At 46.1% G+C, this 22,737-nt stretch overlaps 1 protein-coding gene across 5 annotated transcripts in view; it reads left to right on the forward strand.

Moving 5' to 3' along the window:
- The window catches only part of LOC125520579 (uncharacterized), a 39,902-nt gene that overhangs the window by 16,115 nt on the left and 1,050 nt on the right, over window positions 1-22,737 (forward strand). For 2 of the 5 annotated variants that reach the window (XR_007288747.2, XM_087526323.1), the window contains exon 4: window positions 12,190-12,312. Coding sequence is in view for 3 of the 5 variants with exons in the window: in XM_087526323.1 (XP_087382449.1) it covers window positions 12,190-12,312 (123 nt within the window). In the remaining 2 variants the exon portion in view is untranslated. Of the gene's footprint in view, window positions 1-12,189; window positions 12,313-12,923; window positions 12,971-13,015; window positions 13,364-22,737 lie in introns of those variants that run through there. The other 3 variants (XM_048685535.2, XR_015604823.1, XM_048685569.2) reach the window with 3 other exon arrangements.

The raw sequence follows: 22,737 nt of genomic DNA on the forward strand, positions 1-22,737 counted from the left end.
TAAGTAGGCTAAGCTGGAGGCGGTGCGTTGCCAACGAAAGAAGATATAATAGTCGAGGGAGATGGCTTATCAAAAGAATCCACAACATGTGGACCACGAGTGTAGTAAAGTCGAGGAACATGAGCAAAAGAAGAACATATAAAAAGTCAAAGTGAGTCATAACATTCCCACCAAGTGATGGGACGAACACGAGGAGGAAGAGAAATAATATCCCACGTGCCGATGCGCTCAAGAGCAACAATCTCCTCTGCCATCGCAAGGTGCCATTTGGTATGGATAACATCACGATAAGAAGTCTGCTCAAGAACACTAGCGCCAACGCTTGGAAGACCAAGGCGGTCAACAGGCGGAAGCGGACGAGGAAGCAAGCCCTAAGTAGGCCGAGAGGGGAAGTGGCACATCAGTAGACCACATTCACCACACGCGGACGATTGTATATAAAAGCGAGGAAAAGATGTAAGAATACGAGCAGAAATCATCGGGATAAACTCAGGTGATCGAGACAAGGAAGCCACAACTGATGAAGGTGTAGAATCATGTGATAAGCGAGGTGAGGAAATCATAGGAGATGATGCCATTGGATCTACAATAATCAGAGAAGCATCAACAGTACGACGACTGGATAAGGGAGTGATAGGAGTGTTGGACTTCAAAAAAAGAAGAGAGATTTCCTCCATTAAAAAGGTCGAGGAAGATGGATGCGGGTAGAAGGGATGAGACTCATCAAAAGTCATATCCCGAAAAATAGCCATCTGACGCCCAACATGATCCCAATAATGATATCCCTTATGCTCATCGTTGTATCCTAAGAACACACACTCAACGGACTGAGCAGTCAGTTTTGTGCGTTCACGTGGGCAAGGACATAGCAAACAGAACTAAACAATTGAAGCGCCGAATAATCAGGAAAGAATCTAATAGACGCTCGAAAGGAGCGTCACCCTGTAGAGCAGTGGATTGCTGAACGTTGATGAGATAGATGGAAATGGAGACAGACTCGGCCCAAAAGTGCGGTGAAAGAGGCGACGACCATCAATGGACGAGCCGTCTCAAGAAGGTGACGATGCTTGCGCTTAGCCACGCCATTTTGAGAATGAGCACTAGGATAAGAGAACCAAAGTCTGCTCAGCAAGGATTCCATGCAACAGCTTGGAGATATACTCCACCAGAATCACCATAGAACACATGAATAGGCGTAGAGAATTGAGTGGGAACCATGGCAGCAAAAGGCTTATAGATAAGACCTCACTACGAGAAGAAATAAAGTATGTATCCAGGTGTGTTGAGAGAAGTCACTAGCGGAGGCAAAGGGAGATGATCCATCGAGATCAGAGTGAACAAGTTCTAAAGGATGCTGAGACACTGTCTCGCTATGAGTATAAGGTAACTGGACCACGTATTAGAGACATCATCGGAGACGGATCCAAGATCACCTTGAACTAAGGATGAGAGATCACAAGTGACCCAAGGCGATGATGCCACTATTGAAAATATCTGGTAGACAAGGCAACAGAGGCAGAGACTGGCGGCACTGGCAGTAGAGGGACTTGATCCGGCATCCCACTTGCGTGTGCACTCTTCGTACCCCATCGATCTAGCTGGGTGTTCCTTTCTTGTTTGCGGGTTGTGTGCCACGTGCTTGATTAAGCACCCCAAGTTCTCCTACCATGCGCCCTTGGCCTCGACTTTAGGTAGCGCCTGTCCTCAGCTTGTCCCGTGCATAATCCAGGTACGTGTCGACTGTCCGAGCTCCTGCTCACCATCGGTGGTGCTCGATCGTGCGGTTATGGTGTCACACATAAAGGGAACATGGGATGTGGGATTGAGACAGTGCTTTTAGCAACCTGCAGCAAGGCAAATGATGCACATCCAGACTGGTAGGCAGCAAAGGTGGTCACAAAGGTGGACGTTGACTCCATAGGAGTCTCAACAGTGAGCTCATCAGTAAGAGTAGCATGAGTAAAAAGATCTTGGACATATCTTCTCTTAAAAAATTAAGAAATCATTGAAGGTAGAAGAAACCTCAATCTCAAGGAAGTACCAAAGAGGACCCAGATCGAACATAAGAAATTCACTATGATGAGCCTTCACCAAGGCAATGTACGTAAGAGTCGTTGCTAGTGATGATCGACATGTAGAAGAAGTGTTCGAGCACGAGTTGAATGGTGGACCGAAAGTGTAGGATAATGAGCACTGGCCAAAAACTAGCCGCAATCACCATTGAGACGAAGCGCTCAAACCATGCACGCGGGGTTTGCTTAGGGCCATATAGACAGCGACGAAGACGACAAACCATGCCATTAGGAAGAGAACCTAGGTGGTGACTACTTCTAGGCATTCTTGACATCAAGCTGAGAGACAGACTAGCGGCGAATAGAAGTCACATTGAGGAAGTGTGCAAAGAGTGGTCATGTGGGCCATATATATAGGAGTAAATGTCTCTTTGTAGTCAGGACCACGTTCTCACCACTAATCAAGCTTTGTAACGCTCAAGAGTATCATCAGTCTTAACCTTGCAGACCCACTTACAAGTGATGAGAGGAGCGCGAGGAGGAAGGGAAATGAGATTTCACGTGCCGATGCAGGCAAGAGCATCAAAATTCGATGCCATCACATGCAGCCATTTGGGATGAACAACCTCTCGGCAAGAAGTCATCTCGGGAAGAGCTGCGCAGTAACCATAGCGGTCAATAGGCAGAAGTGGGCGAGCTTGAAAGCTATAAGTAGGCTAAGCTTGAGGCGGTGCGTTGCCAACGGAAGAAGATATATTAGTCGAGGGAGATGGCTTATCAGAAGAATCCACAACATGCAGACCACGAGTGTAGTAAAATCGAGGAACATATAAAAAGTCAAAGTGAGTCGTAACATTCCCACCAAGTGATGGGACGAACCTGAGGAAGAGAAACAATATCCCATGTGCCGATGTGCTCAAGAGCAACAATCTCCTCTGCCATCACAAGGTTCCATTTGGTATGAATAACATCACGATAAGAAGTTGGCTCAAGAACACTAGCGCCAACGCTTGGAAGACCAACGCGATCAACATGCGGAAGCGGATGAGGAAGCAAGCCATAAGTAGGCCAAGAGGGGAAGTGGCACATCAGTAGGCACATTCACAACACGCGGACAATGTATATAAAAGTGAGGAAAAGATTGAAGAATATGAGCAGAAATCATCGGGATATAAACTCAGGTGATGGAGACAAGGAAGCCACAATGTGATAGAAGGTGTAGAATCATGTGATAAGCGAGGTGAGGAAATCATAGGAGATGATGGCATTGGATCTACAATAATCAGAGAAAGACAGGATAAGGGAGTGATACGAGTGTTGGATTTCAAAAAAGAGAGATTTCCTTCGTTCAAAAAGGTCGAGGAAGATGGATGCGGCTAGAAGGGAGGAGACTCTACAAAATTCATATCCTAAGAAATAGGCAACCGACGACCAACATGATCCCAACAACGATATCCCTTATTCTCATCGTTGTATCCTAAGAAGACACAGTCAACAGACTGAGAAGTCAGTTTGGTGCATTCACGAGGGGTAAGGACATAGCAAACACATCCAAAAAATTGAAGCGTCGAATAAACAATCAAATAGACGCTCGAAAGGAGCGTCACCCTGCAAAGCAGTGGATTGCTGAAGGTTGATGAGATAGATGTAAGTGGAGACATACTCGGCCCAAAAGTGCAGTGAAAGAGATGCGATAACCATCAATCGACGAGCCGTCTCAAGAAGGCGACGATGCTTGCGCTTAGCCACGTCATATTGAGCATGAGCACAAGGATAACAGAACCAAAATCTGCTCAGCAAGGAGTCCGCACAACAGCTTGGAGATATACTCCACCAGAGTCACCATAAAACACATGAATAGGCGTAGACAATTGAGTGTGAACCATGGCAGCAAAAGGCTCATAGATAAGACCTCACTACGAGAAGAAATAAAGTATATATTCAGGTGTGTTGGGAGAAGTCACTAGCGGAGGCAAAGGGAGATGATCCATCGAGATCAGAGTGAACAAGGTCTAAAGGATGCTGAGACACTGGACCACGTATTAGAGACATTATCGGAGACGGATCCAAGAAGATCACACCGAACTAAGGATGAAAGATCACAAGTGACCCAAGGCGATGATGCCACTCTTGAAAATATCTGGTAGACAAGGCAATAGAGGTAGAGACTAGCGGCACTGGCAGTAGAGGGACTTGATCCGGCATCCCACTTGCGTGTGCACTCTTCGTACCCCGCTGATCTGGCTAGGTGTTCCTTTCCTGTTTGCGGGTTGTGTGCCACGTGCTTGATTAAGCACCCCAAGTTCTCCTACTGCGCGCCCTTGGCCTCGACTTTAGGTAGCGCCTGTCCTCGGCTCGTCTCCTGCATAATCCAGGTACGCGTCGACTGTCCGAGCTCCTGCTCACCATTGGTGGTGCTCGAGCGTGCGGTTATGGCGTCACACATAAAGGGAACACGGGATGTGGGATTGAGACAGTGCTTGTAGCAACCTGCAACAAGGCAAAGGATGCCCATCCAGACTGGTAGGGAGCGGAGGTGGTCACAAAGGTGGACGTTGACTCGAGCCTCAACAGTGCACTCATCAGTAAGAGTAGCACGAGTAAGAAGATCCTGGACATACTTCTCTTCGAAAATAAAGAGGTCATTAGAGGTAGAAGAAACCTCAATCTCAAGGAAGTACCAAAGAGGACTTAGATCGGACATAACAAATTCACTATGACGAGCCTTCACCAAGGCAATGTACTTAAGAGTCGTTGCCAGTGATGATCTACATGTAGAAGAAGTGTTCGACCACGAGTTGAATGGTGGACCGAAAGTGTAGGATAATGAGCACTCGCCAAAAACTAGCCACAATCACCATTGAGACGAAGCGCTCAAACCAGGCACGAGGGGTTTGCTTAGGGCCATGTAGACATTGACGAAGACGAAAAACCATGCCATTAGGAAGAGAACCTAGGCGGTGGCTACTTGTAGTCATTCTTGACATCAAGCTGAGAGACAGACTAGCGGTGAATAGAAGCCACATTGAGGAAGTGTGGGAAGATTGGTCAAATGGGCCATATATATAGGAGTAAATGTCTCTTCGTAGTCATGACCATGTTCTCACCACTAAACGAGCTTTGTAACGCTCAAGAGTATCATCAGTCTTAAGCTTGTAGACCCACTTACAAGTGATGAGACGAGCACGAGGAGGAAGGGAAATGAGATTTCACGTGCCGATGAGGGCAAGAGCATCAATCTTAGATGCCATCACATGCAACCATTTGGGATGAACAACCTCACGGCAAGAAGTCGTCTCGGGAAGAGCTGCGCTGTAACCATAGAGGTCAATAGGCAGAAGCGGGCGAGCTTGAAAGCCATAAGTAGGCTAAGTTGGAGGCGGTGCGTTGCCAACGAAAGAAGATATAATAGTCGAGGGAGATGGCTTATCAGAAGAATCCACAACATGTGGACCACGAGTGTAGTAAAGTCGAGGAACATGAGCAAAAGAAGAACATATAAAAAGTCAAAGTGAGTCATAACATTCCCACCAAGTGATGGGACGAACACGAGGAGGAAGAGAAATAATATCCCACGTGCCGATGCGCTCAAGAGCAACAATCTCCTCTGCCATCGCAAGGTGCCATTTGGTATGGATAACATCACGATAAGAAGTCTGCTCAAGAACACTAGCGCCAACGCTTGGAAGACCAAGGCGGTCAACAGGCGGAAGCGGACGAGGAAGCAAGCCCTAAGTAGGCCGAGAGGGGAAGTGGCACATCAGTAGACCACATTCACCACACGCGGACGATTGTATATAAAAGCGAGGAAAAGATGTAAGAATACGAGCAGAAATCATCGGGATAAACTCAGGTGATCGAGACAAGGAAGCCACAACTGATGAAGGTGTAGAATCATGTGATAAGCGAGGTGAGGAAATCATAGGAGATGATGTCATTCGATCTACAATAATCAGAGAAGCATCAACAGTACGACGACTGGATAAGGGAGTGATAGGAGTGTTGGACTTCAAAAAAAGAAGAGAGATTTCCTCCACTAAAAAGGTCGAGGAAGATGGATGCGGGTAGAAGGGATGAGACTCATCAAAAGTCATATCCCGAAAAATAGCCATCTGACGCCCAACATGATCCCAATAATGATATCCCTTATGCTCATCGTTGTAACCTAAGAACACACACTCAACAGACTGAGCAGTTAGTTTGGTGTGTTCACGTGGGCAAGGACATAGCAAATAGAACCAAACAATTGAAGCGCCGAATAATCAGGAAAGAATCTAATAGACGCTCGAAAGGAGCGTCACCTTGTAGAGCAGTGGATTGCCGAAGGTTGATGAGATAGATGGAAGTGGAGACAAACTCGGGCCAAAAATGCGGTGAAAGAGAGGCGGCGACCATCAATGGACGAGCCGTCTCAAGAAGGTGACGATGCTTGCGCTTAGCCATGCCATTTTGAGCATGAGCACTAGGATAAGAGAACAAAAGTCTGCTCAGCAAGGATTCCACGCAACAGATACTCCACCAGAATCACCATAGAACACATGAATAGGCGTAGAGAATTAAGTGGGAACCATGGCAGCAAAAGGCTTATAGATAAAGACCTCACTACGAGAAGAAATAAAGTATATATCCAGGTGTGTTGAGAGAAGTCACTAGCGGAGGCAAAGGGAGATGTTCCCTCGAGATCTGAGTGAACGAGTTCTAAAGGATGCTGAGACACTGTCTCGCTATGAGTATACAGGAACTGGACCACGTATTAGAGACATCATCGGAGACGGATCCAAGATCACCTTGAACTAAGGATGAGAGATCACAAGTGACCCAAGGCGATGATGCCACTCTTGAAAATATCTGGTAGACAAGGCAATAGAGGCAGAGACTGGCGGCACTGGCAGTAGAGGGACTTGATTTGGCATCCCACTTGCGTGTGCACTGTTCGTACCCCGTCGATCTGGCTGGGTGTTCCTTTCTTGTTTGCGGGTTGTGTGCCACATGCCTGATTAAGCACCCCAGGTTCTCCTATGCGCTCTTGGCCTCGACTTTAGGTAGCGCCTGTGCTCAGCTCGTCCCGCGCATAATCCAGGTACACGTCGATTGTCCGAACTACTGCTCACCATCAGTGGTGCTCGAGCGAGCGGTTATGGTGTCACACATAGGGAACATGTGATGTGGGATTGAGACAATGCTTGTAGCAACCCGCAGCAAGGAAATGATGCACATCCAGAATGGTAGGCAGCAAAGGTGGTCACAAAGGTGGACGTTGACGCCATAGGAGTCTCAACAGTGCGCTCATCAGTAAGAGTACCATGAGTAAGAAGATCCTGGACATACCTTCTCTTAAAAAATAAAGAAATCATTAGAGGTAGAAGAAACCTCAATCTCAAGGAAGTACCGAATAGGACCAAGATCGGACATAAGAAATTCACTATGATGAGTCTTCACCAAGGCAATGTACGTAAGAGTCGTTGCTTGTGATGATCGACATGTAGAAGAAGTGTTTGACCACGACTTGAATGGTGGACCGAAAGTGTAGGATAATGAGCACTCGCCAAAAACTAGTCGCAATCACCATTGAGACGAAGCGTTCAAACCATGCACGTGGGGTTTGCTTAGGGCCATATAGACGGCGACGAAGACGACAAACCATGCCATTAGGAAGAGAACCTAGGTGGTGGCTACTTGTAGGCATTCTTGACATCAAGCTGAGAGACAGACTAGCGGCGAATAGAAGCCACATTGAGGAAGTGCACGAAGAGTGGTCACGTGGGCCATATATATAGGAGTAAATGTCTCTTTGTAGTCGTGACCATGTTCTCACCACTAAACAAGCTTTGTAACGCTCAAGAGTATCATCAGTCTTAAGTAACCTTGTAGACCCACTTACAAGTGATGACAGGAGCACGAGGAGGAAGGGAGACGAGATTTCACGTGCCAATGCGGGCAAGAGCATCAAAATTCGATGCCATCACATGCAGCCATTTGGGATGAACAACCTCTCGGCAAGAAGTCATCTTGGGAAGAGCTGCGCAGTAACCATAGCGGTCAATAGGCAGAAGCGGGCGAGCTCGAAAGCCATAAGTAGGCTAAGCTTGAGGCGGTGCGTTGCCAACGGAAGAAGATATAATAGTTGAGGGAGATGGCTTATCAGAAGAATCCACAACATGCGGACCACGAGTGCAGTAAAATCGAGGAACATGAGCAAAAGAAGGAACATATAAAGTGAGTCGTAACATTCCCACCAAGTGATGGGACAAACACGAGGGAGAGAAACAATATCCCACGTGGCGATGCGCTCAAGAGCAACAATCTCCTTTACCATCGCAAGGTGCCATTTGGTATGAATAACATCACGATAAGAAGTTGGCTCAAGAACACTAGCGCCAACGCTGGGAATAGGAAGCAAGCCACAAGTAGGCCAAGAGGGGAAGTGGCACATCAGTAGGCACATTCACAACACGCGGACAATGTATATAAAAGTGAGGAAAAGATTGAAGAATATGAGTAGAAATCATCGGGATATAAACTCAGGTGATGGAGACAAGGAAGCCACAACCGATAAAGGTGTAGAATCCTGTGATAAGCGAGGTGAGGAAATCATAGGAGATGATGGCATTGGATTTGCAATTATCGGAGAAGCACGAGCAGTACAACGAATGGATAAGGGAGTGATAGGAGTGTTGGATTAAAAAAAAGAGATTTCCTCCCTTGGAAAGGTTGAGGAAGATGGACGCGGGTAGAAGGGATGAGACTCATCAAAAGTCATATCCCGAGAAATAGGCATCCGACGCCCAACATGATCCCAATAATGATATCCCTTATGCTCATCGTTGTATCCTAAGAAGACACACTCAACGGACTGAGTAGTCAGTTTGGTGCATTCACGTGGGCAAGGACATAGCAAACACAACCAAACAATTGAAGCGCCGAATAATTAGGAAAGAATCAAATAGACGCTCGAAAGGGGCGCCACCCTGCAGAGCAGTGGATTGTTGAAGGTTGATGAGATAGATGGAAGTGGTGACAGACTCGGCCCAAAAGTGCGGTGAAAGAGAGGCGGTGACCATCAATGGAGGAGCTGTCTCAAGAAGGTGACGATGCTTGCGCTCAGCCACACCATTTTGAGCATGAGCACCAGGATAAGAGAACCAAAGTCTGTTCAGCAAGGATTCCACGCAACAGCTTGGAGCTATACTCCACCAGAGTCACCATAGAACACATGAATAGGCGTAGAGAATTGACTGTGAACCATGGCAGCAAAAGGTTTGTAGATAAGACCTTACTTCGAGAAGAAATAAAGTATATATCTAGGTGTGTTGAGAGAAGTCACTAGCGGAGGTAAAGGGAGATGATCCCTCGAGATCAGAGTGAACAAGGTCTAAAGGATGTTGAGACACTGTCTCCCCATGAGTATAAGGTAACTGGACCACGTATTAGAGACATCATCGGAGACGGATCCAAGAAGATCACGTCAAACTAAGGATGAGAGATCACAAGTGACCCAAGGCGATGATGCCACTCTTGAAAATATCTGGTAGACATGGCAACAGAGGCAGAGACTGGAGGCACTAGCAGTAGAGGGACTTGATCCGGCATCCCACTTTTTTCTTCGTACCCCACCGATCTAGCTTTGTGTTCTTTTCCTGTTTGCGGGTTGTGTGCCACGTGCTTGAATAAGCACCCCAGGTTCTCCTACTGTGCGCCCTTGGCATGTACTTTAGGTAGCGCCTGTCCTCGGCTCGTCCCGTGCATAATCCAGGTATGCGTCGACTGTTCGAGCTCCTGCTCACCATTGGTGGTGCTCGAGCATGCGGTTATGGTGTCACACATAAAGGGAACACGGGATGTGGGATTGAGACAGTGCTCGTAGCAACCCGCAGCAAGGCAAAGGATGCCCATCCAGACTGGTAGGGAGCGGAGGTGGGTGGACGTTGACTCCATAGGAGTCTCAACCGTGCGCTCATCAGTAAGAGTAGCACGAGTGAGAAGATCCTGGACATACTTCTCTTAGAAAATAAAGAAGTCATTAGAGGTAGAAGAAACCTCAGTCGCAAGGAAGTACCGAAGGGACCAAGATCGGATAAGAAATTCACTATGACGAGGCTTCACCAAGGCAATGTACTTAGAGTCGTTTCGAGTGATGATCGATATGTAGAAGTGTTCGACCACGTGTTGAATGGTGGACCAAAAGTGTAGCACTCGACAAAAACTAGCCGCAATCACCACTAAGATGAAGCGCTCAAACCAGGCACGAGGGGTTTGCTTAGGGCCATATAGACAATGACGAAGACAATTGAAGTGCCGACTAATCAGGAAATTTTAACATATAAGGTTCCGGGGCGACCCGCCGTCCCAAGCGTCCCCCGATTTCACTTCGCTTCTTGCCGTTCGATCACGCCTGGTCAGGTCAACGCGTGTGCACGATCGTTTGATTTTTACAGGCTGTTTTGACCCAGACTTTTTTCATTGATGCACGATGACTGGTGGGCTCGGCGATACCTTTCATTGGCTGGGTTAATTTTGCTCGGGTGAGCCAGTCCTGCTGCGTCCCGTGTCTCGTCACGCAGAGTCCGCGTCATGCAGAATGGGCGAGCCACAGAGGAATTGGCCGGCGCTGATGCACCCGTTTTCTGCTGCCGCACCTGTGATGTACAGATGACGGGTGGGCTGGTGCTGCCCTTGGTCCCGCTCTCCGGTGCCACTGTCTGCATGTCCCACGGTGTAAGGGGTAGGGTAGTGTTTTCTTGGGTCAACAGTTCTTGGTGGGACGCTCTGGCGCGCTGCTCGCGCCTTGCGTTGGGGGAGCAGTTGCGGAGGGGTCGGCCGGTGCGTGTGCACCCGGCTTCTGCACCCACCTTTGGCCTACCGCGATGACGGCTGGGCTGTCGCTGGTCCTGGTCCCGCTCGTCGGCTGCCCTGGATGCATTCGTCGGGGTCGTCGCGTCGTTGGTTGCGGTCGCATGCAGGGCGGGCCCAGCGCTGCGTGTGGCCCAGTTTCCACAGAAAAAGAGGGCAAGGGAAAAAGCGAAGCGCCTCCTCGCGCACTCCACGGTCGCGCATCCTCTGGTGTCAATGGCGCCCACCTCCCGCATCTCGTGCAAACCTCCTCGGCGGGCTTGGAGGCGAGCTTCCTCGGCAGCCGCGGAGGCGTGCAGGCAAAGGGCGACGGTGGCGGCGCTCGATTTGTTCTGTAGGAGAGAGAGAAGATGAGAGGAACAAAGAGGGGGGAAGAGGAGAGCAGCCGCGGAGGCGTCGCGTCGGACGGGAGTGGGTCACCGGCTGGCGTCGGACTGCGCCGGCGAGGTTCGGGCTCGACCTTGTTGTTGGTGGCGGCTCGATCTGCTCCTGGATCGGGACCTACGAGGAGGTTGGGGCACGTCTTCTAAAACCTGCAGCGGACTGTACAGCCAGCCAGCGGGAGCGCCGGTCCAGATCATGGGCACAGCTCGGTCGAGCTACAGCGAGTGCATCTGATTCCAACACATCAAGGTGAGCTTCACACGTCGTTCCCTCTTTTATTCTTCTCAGGCAACGAGGGGTCAGTGGAAAGGCAATGTGCTTGATATGTGGAGTTGGTGTTGAGGCTGGCGGTAGCACACAGGGAAGGCGCCCATCGCTTGATAATCCATATCTTTTTTTCTTGAAAGTGTGAAGACATTTCTTAGATTGTTTCTTGTTTTTTTGGTGTGTTTTGTTCTACTGATAAGTGGCAAGAAAGAAAAAACCTGCTTGAATTATAGAAAGTGCTGTAAGAAAATTATGAGAATGAAATATGGACTGCATATATACGTATGATGCAGCTGTTTTGCATCCGGAGATTGGATTACAAATTCTTCATGTCTGTGTACACTGATTTCTCAAAAGTATTATGTGCTGCACATATTTTAATTTCTTTTGACTAATTTAGAGCAAGGTAGGTGTGAAGGCTGCCGATTCAAGGCTCAACTCGAGCAAAACTTGAGTTCTTGATTGTTTTGTCGATGTAGCATCTGAGACTCACTGACTCCTCTACCCAGTTCTGCTCTGTAATTTCAGCATATATGTTGTCATGTGCTTGCTTCAGCTTTCGGTGTCCGGATGACTATATGAGCAAAACTTGATTTCTTGATTGTTTTGTTGATGTAGCATCTGAGACTGACTTCTCTACGAGAAAACAAGCCTTTTGACCTTATTATGCGTGCAGGTTGATGATTGTGAGGTTATCGGCGTTCTCCTGCAAACTGAATTAGTTCCTCTGTGCTTGCGTACCATGGAGATGGGCAGTGAGCTATCAACATTGCTGTCCTGGCTGTGCTTCTTCCTTCTGGTAATGCACTGCTCCTTAGCTTCTTTCTTTGTATTTCTTATGAGTCCTACGTTTTGCGTATGCTGCTGCCTCTGCAATTTATAGTATATGCTTTCTTTTGCTTGGTATAATTTGGTGGGTGTGTTTTCTGGCGCTAGGCCTACTTTTGTCTACGGTTGAGTTATCTGCATATACCATGGGCCGTGCGCTTGTGTACTGATGATGATTTTGGCATGGTTTATTGTCTTATTTTTCTGCTAGATTAGCTTACAATAAGATTGGTGCAGTGGAGATAAAAATACATTGGCTGGTTGTGTATCTTAGTTTGGCTGAAAGCACAGCATGTCAAATTGATCGGTGGCCATCTCTCCCAGTTTCTGCATATTTATTATTGGAAAGAGAACCGGGCTACTCATCGATTAATAAAAGCTTTATAGCTCTGTTCTCCTTCCATTCATTTCTTCAGTATTATTCTCTTAGATTAAAGGTATTATTGTGATGCCGTCGTGTTGTTTTGTATGTAGTGGATGGCCTTTCAGACATGTTTTAATGCGTTGATAGATTGACAGGCTTTATGTCTGCATTGTTGTGCCTGTGTTCTTACGTTTTTGTCTGTTTATTTTGCACGTTAGACGAACTGCTCTGTTCCTAGACCTGCAGCTCGTTTCTGCTCCTCAAGGTTTGCTCTCCTTTTCTTCTGCATGTCCATTATTTGTGGCTGCAGATATATTTATCTTCCTGCGCGTAACTGATGTCTAGCATTGCTGAAAATACCTTCATCGGAGCTGGTCTCTACGCCTTCATCAAAGCTGGTGTCCACGGCTTCAACAAAGCTAATGTTCACAGGATCATTCATGCGAGCTCCCCTCATGCTCAGCCGTGGTGGAAACCTAAAACAACATAGATTTTCAGTCAACACAGCTATTAAGTCACATTACTGTAACGGTGTGTAAATATGCCAGAGGTTTTGAATGGGGCTTTATACCACCAAATTAGGATGTGTATATATATCTCATTGTACACAACAAGACACCATTTTTTTCGACTAAAGGAGATTATGCTTATTATGATATGTACTTGCCCATAGCTAGGCTAACTAAAACATATACGCTGCGCTATCAAAGTAAAATATGTATACACATCTCATTCTAGACACCCATATTTTCTATTAAAGGGGATTCAACTATGGATATTTTTTCATCGCACACATGGATTTAGGGTGCCTCTGCGCCATTTGGCGCAACGGGTCCACTAGTAATCAAATAGATGCTTGAAAGGAGTGCCACCTTGCAAAGCAGTGGATTGCTGAAGATTGAAGATCGATGGAAGTGGAGACAGACTTGGCCCAAAAGTGCGGTGGAAGAGAGTAGTGACTATCAACGGACGAGTCGTCTCAAGAAGGTGACAATAAGACCTCACTATGGGAGAAATCAGGGCCGGGTCGGCAAAATTAGTCCCTCATCACGACAATAGAAAATTAAAACAGGTGTAGTGTATATATCATAATGTCTTACATAACAAGGAATATATTCAAGAATCATACCTATTCAAAACTTGGTTGCATAGTCTTTACTTGAATAACAACATTCTTTTAGTGTTCTTTGAAATGAAATCTTCAATTATATCCTCGCAATCAATGTTCTCCAATACTTCACTCTTAAGTGCAATTGTGGCCAAATCAGCAAGCCTTTGTTGTGTCATTGTAGTACACATATAGGACTTCAATAGCTTCAATTATGAAAAGCTTCTTTCTGCTGATGCAATAGTCACAGGAATGGTCAATAGAACTATGTATGGAATACTTGCATTGGGAAAACAATCATGTCACTTTAAAAACTTTAGAATTTCAACTGGCCCCATATCATCCTTTGGAAAGGAATCTTTAAGTAACCTCAACTCCACTACAGTTCATTGGCATCAATGCCAGATTTGCCATCTTTTTTAAGGGCTGCCTCAAGATTATGAAATGATTTCAAGCTCTCATTATCCAATGACTGCAATGATTTCGAAGTAAATGAGAAACGAAAATCTTTCTGCTAACCTCATATTGTTCAAATCTGCTTGTAAGTGACATAATTGCTTGATCAACAATAGTTGGAAAATAACCGTTTCTAAACGATTCCTCTGCAGACTGTGTGGCACCTTTGTGTCATCTAGGTTCTCATCAAAATGTCTCTTTCTTTTAATTTCTCGTCTTTCATGAAATGTTGTACTAATAACCATATCAACTGCAATTTTTTGGCTATCTCCAATGCTTCTAAAAAGCCACTTTCTCTATACCCTTCGAAAAAATAATCAACCCTTTCACTTTCTCAATAGCAACATCTATAAGCATATCCTTTGCTTGCAAGTGTTTACTTACTAAATTAACAACATCTAATACCTCAGACCAAATTACTATTGCCACTTAAATTCATATTCCCCAGGTTCATTATATGCCAAACCTTTTGCCCCGCTGCTTGTTTATATCATTATCAGTTTCGGATACCTAAAATGAAAAGAAAGGAAATATATATTATAGTTGGAGATAGCCAAAGGAATTACATAATAATAAATGTAAAAATATTTGGTACCTAAAGTAGAGCCTCCCAAATGGCTGCACATTTAAATCTGATAGCTTTAACACTGTTGACACAACTCTTCCAACGTGTAGCTGATACTAACTTGAGCGTCACTCCTATCTATGTTATCTTTCAGAATTGCATTTCTTCGTAAAAATTGGGAAAGTTACATAAATGTGTTGGATGATACCACAAAGTGTTAAATTAAGGCTATGGCAACCACAAGCAGAATAGATAGCTCTAGGATTTACATTCAAAACTCTCCGTTGTACCCCATGATGTTTTTCCTTTCATATCTGACCCATTATCATACCCTTGTCCTCTCACATTATCTATATCAAGATCAAGAAGCTTAAGTTCATTCTCTAGCACTTCTAAAAGTCCTTGCCGAGTTGTACCATTTACATCTAAAAATCCTAGAAATGATTCTTCTACACAAACATGACTTGAAGATGAATCCACATACCTAATAATTGAACATATCTGTTCTTGGTGGCTTGCATCAGGGTACAATCAAGTGCGACCGAGAAATATTTTGCACTCTTTATTTTCTTAAAAATCTCAAACTTAATAGCCGAAGCAAACAAGTGTATGAACTCATTCTAAATCTTATGATCAAGATGATGAGCATGAGTTTCTTCATTTGTAATACTACAAACATGCTCTTGAATAACTGTGTTAAATTCAGCCAACATCTCTACCAGACCCAAGAAATTCCCATTGCTTCCCATTGTTGTCTTCATACAGTTTGCTGGTACTACCACGGAAGGCTAGATTTCTCCAATGCTCTTCATTCTCAAGTTGTCATTGAGCATCTTTATCAATAGTTTGATGCTTTTGCAATCTAGTAGTACGGAGCTCATACCAAGTGGTCATATTCAAAACATGATCTACACTTGTCTCATGCTCTTTAAGTGTATTGCCAAGATGTATCGAATCATCACACCCCTCGTTTGCCAACAGACCTTTTCTATGCCCTTTTTGTAAATAATTTACAACCAAAGCAAAATAGTCTATTGAGGTCCTTAGAATAGACAAGCCAATCTCTATCGCAATGCTCCCCATTTGACATAATTCTAGTATAGAATAGTGTAGAAAACCTGCTAGAATATCTGTCCTTAAGACCTTTCTGAAATTGTGAGTCTCTTTTAGGGCCCTTTTGTGCTAAAATGTCAATATGCTTAGGATCAAGAGAACCCCAATTTCTTGGATCAAATATATTAACATGAAAAGCACCACCGACATCCGCAACAGGTGAAGTATTTGAGTTAACATCAATACTAGTTGTCCCGATGTCATCACCATTATTATCCATATCAATGTTTGTGTTACCAATAAGATCATCATCAACCTCATCATTATTTTCTCTCTCTGCTTGTTCATCTCTATGATCATTGTCAACATCAGGGTCAACATTATTATCAACCGTGAGGCCTTGATCCTGTGATTGATTATTAGAGGACACATGTGGTTCTTTTGCAACAAACTTATCCATGGCTTCTTTCTGTAATCGACCTAACTTCTTTGTTTTTTTTGAAATGCTTTTGGTAACCGGATTCATGTTGTCTATCCTGAGAAGACATGACTTGGATCTTGAAACATGTATAGAAAAGATGTAAAATAGATGGAATGCAATCTGCGGAACTCATGGATCGATGGCCGACAGCTGATAGAAGCATCACATGCTGAATTGGATGGGGATGGACCGATGGAGGATCGCCGAGCTTCAAGCGTCGTATTGGAGAAAAAGGAGAGAAGACGAACAGACAAGAGATGAGGGCAGGAGGCGGCGTTGGAGACGACTAGTCCACTCGACCTGGTGTCCTCGATGGCTCGATGCCTTGATTGCTCAACGCCTGGGCTCCATGGGAGACTATGCAGCCTGGACAGCTAGATGCGCTAGCGCTAGCGGGGCGGCTTACGGGCCCATGCTGGATATCAAGTAGCGGGCCTGCTGGCTGCTGCTTGCTATGGACTGCCTTGTGCTAGGAATTTCATGGCCCCTGAAAATTAGCCATGTTCCGTCGCACGAACTCCATGCCTGGAAGAAATAAAGTATATCCATGTGTGTTAGGAGAAATCATCTATAAAGATGGACCCCAGACATCAGACGGAACAAGGTCGAAAGGACGCTTGCTCGTGCTCCTGCTCGCCGATGGTGGTGCCTGAGTCTGCGGTGATGCGGCCGCCCAACAAGGGAAGACAAGATGTGGGATCGAGGCAGCACACATAGTAACCCACAACCAGGCAACGGATGTACTTCTCAACTGCCGCAAGTAAACACAGAGGTAGTTGCATGGCGATGGCTTGATAAACTGGGATGGAGAGAAGTACTAATTTGACAAGCATGAGCCAGCCTCCCATGTTTAGTAGATTCTCAATCCAAGTGGGGATGCAGTTGAGAACTTTGTCTAGAAGAGGCTACATGTGGACCATGCGAATCTTGCACAAGGGGAGACTAAGGTAGGTGCACGGGAGCGCTGGGAAAGCACACGCGAAGCTTAGCTTAATCACTTAAATCTCGGCGATGCTGCAATAGATTGGTGCAAAGGAACACTTGTCGAAGTTGGTGCATAAGCTCGACGTGCCACCAAGACCAGGTTGCCGCACGTCGAAGACAGGATGAGGACCATGTCGGCATTGTCATTGACATGAGGTGCTTGACGCCACGCCAGCACGATGGCTCTAACATGACAATGCTCTTCGCATGGATCGGCAAGGCGTTGAGCACTTGCAGCACAAAGAAGAAACAATAAAGACAAAAGGGGGTCACCTTGCCACAGGCCATGACGGTGAAGAATATGCCTCTCGGGCACCCTGTTGAGGGTGTCTATGGTAGAATCATCCACACCAACTCGTTGAACCTGCTGCCAGTGCCGGCGTGCCGTGAGACCATAGGAGGAAGGGCCATGAGACTGAATCGAATGCCTTCGCAGTGTCAACCTTGAGCACGAGGGTTGCGATGATTCTAATGTGGAAGTCCTTAGTGGTGAGCATGAAGGAGCTCTGGTTTTCCTTGATTAGTTCTGGGAGCCGAGGCATGATGTGGAGCAAGCAACTTGGAGAAAAGCCTACCAAAGGTATGCGGCAAACATATCAGGTGGAAGTGCGCGACCTTGTTTGAGTTTTTCTTCTCTGGCACCAAGATGATGGGGGCATCATTAGGCTCGACGAGGCAACCCGGTATAAGCAAATAGAGTTGGTGGACGACCACGGCAAGCTCATCTTTGATGATCTCCAAAGTGAGTTGGTAAAAAAACTCTACGAGGGATGGCGCAACCCATGATGGACGAGTAGTCTACCAGCGTCTACTCCTTATCCTTATGGGTCAAGGCCACAATACTGTCACGGGCGATGGCAACCATGTGATTTTTTGCAGTGGCAGTGGCAGTGGCACGCATGGATGTAGAAGTAGCATGTGTTTGCGTCTCCCTCGGCTAGCTAGTGCAAGTGGAGGGCTGGCGGGGGATGATGCACTTGAGGGAGGCCAAACCAAGCAACTTAAGCTTCAACTCTTTGTGCAGATTAAACTCCTTTTGGGACAGCTGTCGGGACTCCTGCACCACGTTGAGCTGAAAAATGATTTCCTTAGCCATGAGCTGTTGTAGCTTGATGCTGCCAATATGCCGGTCGCTCCACAGCTACAATGTGTTGTCCATATGCTTCAGCAGGACAGCCAAAAGCTAGAGTTGGCGAAGGTGCGACGACACATGCTAGGCATCAGCAACCACCTGGCGGAAGCCATCAAAATTCGGCCAGATATCCTTGAAGTGGGACTGGTGAGCCCTAGGTGTGAAAATCATGGTGTACAGGCTAAATCTAATGCCATGGAGTATCCGCACTGAAAAGCAACTAGGATGTCATTACCTCCAATTCGTTGAACAGAACAAGCGGTCTAGCTGCGCCAACGTTGGTGACCGTCACTCGTTGCTCGAATAGTAGCCCCACCTAATGAGGTTGATCTCGCGAAGCCAAGGTCATCAAGGAAACGGTGAAATCTGCCCATCTATCTTCTTTCTAGGTTAGCGTTATTCTTACCCGCCCCCGCCTGCTAGATCAAGTTGAAGTCATCGGTAACGACCCGAGGACCATGTTGCGAGGAGCACAACTCAGCTTTTGGAGGAAAGCAAAGCGATTTTCATCAGCTAAAGGACCACATACGGTTGACAATCACCAAGGGGGTGCCTAAGGCGAACATAGAGGGCAAAGGTTCGAGTCAGTGCTTTAAGGCCTCACACGTTTCAAGAAGGCCACGCCGAACTAAGGATGAGAGACGAGAGTAACACAAGTAACCAAGGCGATGATCCCATTGGTGAAAAGAGCTGGTAGACAAGGCAACAGAGGTGGAGAGACTGGCGGCGGTGGCAACGGAGGGAAAGTGAAGCCAGTCAAGCTCCCAAAGGCCCTGGGAGTTATGACATCGGGGGCCAGCACCAAGGAGAGCACCAGTGTGACGGCCCGAAGCAGAGCATGAGTCAAAGTCGAGAATTACCCGACAACCAGAGTCAACAATCTGACCACCAGAAATGAGCTGCATGGTATGTTGAGGAACATGAAAGGACAATGTGCTAAGAAGTCTTTGGCCATTAACAAGGAGGGAGGTACCTGTTAGGAAATATGCAACTGTGTTTCCATGTGGCCATATGCCATTGTAAGGTACAAGTGTTTTACAATATGCAAAAAAACATTATAGAGCGGGGAAAATACAAAGGGGTACACGACTAAATATATAACTCTTAACTCCCCCTCCCTCAAACTCATGGTGGGTCAACAACACCGAGCTTGGAGAGATAAATATAGAAGTCATGTTGTGCTCTAGTTTGGGCCTTCCTAAAGAAATCTGCCAACTGTAACTCCGAAGGCACATACTGAGGAGCAATAACCCGAATTTCGCAGACCTGCACACACAAAAAAGCATCAACACCAATATGCTTGGTGAGCTCATTCTCCGCTGGGTCGCGCGCAACACTATGAGCACATGTATTGTCAAATAGGAGCAAAGTAGGTGTAGTGACAGAAATACCAAACTTCTGAAGTAACCACCGTAACAAGGTCACCTCTGTCGTCAAAAGAGCCATAGCTCGAGGCTCAGCCTCTGCACTCAAACATGAAACTGTAGTCTATTTCTTTGTCTTCGAGGCAGTGAGAGAACCACCAAGAAAAACACAGTAAGAAAAAAGTGAACGACGATCCCAGGGATAGTCCATGTAGCATTTGAATAGGCCTGAAGCTGTAATGAACTAGAGTAGGGAAAGAACATACGGTGAGAGATCGTGCCATGAAGATATCAGAGAACACGAAGGAGAAGGAGGTGACTATAGTGAACCAATGTGGGTGCAAAGACAAACTGACTCAATATGGACGGGATAGGAGATATCTGGACAAGTAACATCTAGATAAACAAGACCCCCAACAAGATGACGATAACACGTCGGATTAGACAAGGGTCACCATCGCTAGCACGAAGGTGAACATTGAGCTCCATGGGAGTCTCAACAGTGCACTCATCAGTAAGAGCAGCATGAGCAAGAAGATTCTGGATATATTTTTCTTGGAAAACAAAAAAGCCATTAGAGGTAGAAGAGACCTCTATCCCAAGAAAGTAGGCCAAAATCAGACATAAGAAGCTGCTCACTAAGACGTCCCTTCACAAAGGCAATATACCGAGGGTCGTCGCCATTGATGATCATGTCGTTAGCATAGTCAGGGTCGGCGGAGACGCTCAGGGTTGTAGGGACGGTCATTAGGCTAGCGGCGGAGGGAGCATCGAGGCCCGAGCTCTAGGCGGCGCATGCATCACGGGTGGAGGAGAGGTCAGCGTGGGGCGCAAGGAGCAGCAGGTGCGGAACTGTGGGGCTTTATCTCCCCTTGTCTACCACATGCTGCTAAAGAAGACGAAGGGAAGTCAGGGCGCCTCAAACGGCGGCTGCTCCCCTCTGGCTTGGACCAGAACCCCGGGAGCCGCGTAAGTGCAGAGAAGCAAGCAGAGCAAATGGCGCAGCCGCCTCCTCCCCTCGCTTGCTTCCTCCTCTTGGAGCCCGTTCCAGTTCTCTCTCTCTCTCTCTCTCTATATATATATATATATATAATATATATATATATATCCCTGGGTGAAGAATAACTTATTCTTCATCCCGATCAAACGACCTACCGAGCCGGACTCCCTTCATATCTGCTCGGTTGACCCACCAAAAGAAAAAAACAATTCCCACCACGGTTGGCAGACAATGATTTTTTTTATGTTAGCGAGGAAAAGAAAATTTGGTCGTGGGTCTTGCGAGCTAGCCTCCCTGCAGTTTCTGGGAAACGCGGGCTCCACTTCCAGCAGCATCGAGGTCGGAGGCGAGGGTCGATCGGTTTCGGCCGCGAGCGGGCGGTTTTGCGTTGGGTGTCCTCGTCGTCGCTTGGCTCCAGCCGCAGAGGAATCGGGGCCTCGGCTTCGCGACGACACATTACAGCATCCTTACTGTTGTGCTTCTGCTCTCGGTTGATTCGGGGGTGGGCATCAGCGTGCGAAATCGACTGCAGAGGATTCGGGCCTGGGGCATCGCATCTTCCTGCTGGTGGAAAGCCTGCGTCCCCTCGAGGCTGGTGCGGATTCTGGCAAGGACAGAGTTTCTCAGCACTTTTTCATTGCGTGTGTATTCTTTAGAATCGCGTATATTCTTCAGTAATGCTCCCAAATCTCCGCTCACTCCAGAAGTCCAGATACAGTGCATCACGTAATTTTCTTGTTTAGTTGCCATTAGCCAACTTCACAGAATTCAAGTTGGATTTATTTGAACGGCAATGTCTCGAGCTTTTGGGGAGCAACAGTAATTATGAGCAACAGTAATTACAAGCTTAGCTAGCGCCATACCAACACTTTGCCATTGTGGGGATTTGCATCCCACCTCTACCCCAATGTCACAAGTAAAATTATGTGATTATCCATCTGATGACATGAGTAATTTAACTTCTGTTCTGTGTTTCATGTTGTCTGGAGCAATGCTTGGCTCCTAGCAGTTTCCAGATGGATTTATTTCCATTGCAATGAGAACGACTGTCAATATTTGCTGAATTTTTGGTAGACTCAACCCACAAACCAAGAGGACTTAACCCTCTTCTCCTTGATCTCCTTGATATGCAATCAGCAAGTTGAAAAGATTTAAATCAAGGTTCCATGATAATTCTTTTGAATCTCCCTGTATGGTAGGCTTTTCAGATATTCCATTTCAAAATAAAGGTGCATTCCTTTTACTTCCGGTAATATAAACTATGTATTTTTAATTGTCTAACCTTGTGTGCATAGGGTTTCTTTCACACGAGAGGTAAAGATGTTCCTTGTACAATATTTAGGTTCTGCAGAAAAATATTGTTTTAATTGGTTGTTGTTTGCTTGTCAGTCACACAATCCTTTATTTATATTAGACCTTAGATGCTACTCGCTCTGTAAAGAAATATAAGAGTGTTTAGATCACTAAAATAGTGATCTAAACACTTATATTTCTTTACGGAGGGAGTACTAAGTACTAACTGTTATCCCTTTGTAATAGAAGAGCATAATTTCCACTCCCTAGTTGTTGATCATATTTCTCTGTGCCACATTCTAGTTCCAAAAATGCATGTTGATGGTCCACCTTGTTGATTGCCTGCTGATATTGTGAGATATTTAATTATGCTTGATAATATTAGTAGCGAAGAGTGCCTCATTGAAAATCTTAGCTGGAGAGTGAAATTTGCGTTAGTAGTATGTGCTGAATTTTACGGCAGTCATAAGATGAAATTGGTCCTGTGAAACTGAGGACTGAAAGAGCTGATTCTGGTGCTCAACAGTATGATATTTTAGCCCCTGCATAGATTGTGGGAAATCCCACGTGCATGGAAAATGAAGGACTCAAAGGTT

The sequence above is a fragment of the Triticum urartu genome, chromosome 1A (genome assembly GCF_056163025.1).
Source record: "Triticum urartu cultivar PI428250 chromosome 1A, HENAU_Tu73, whole genome shotgun sequence".
Lineage (NCBI taxonomy): Eukaryota > Viridiplantae > Streptophyta > Magnoliopsida > Poales > Poaceae > Triticum > Triticum urartu.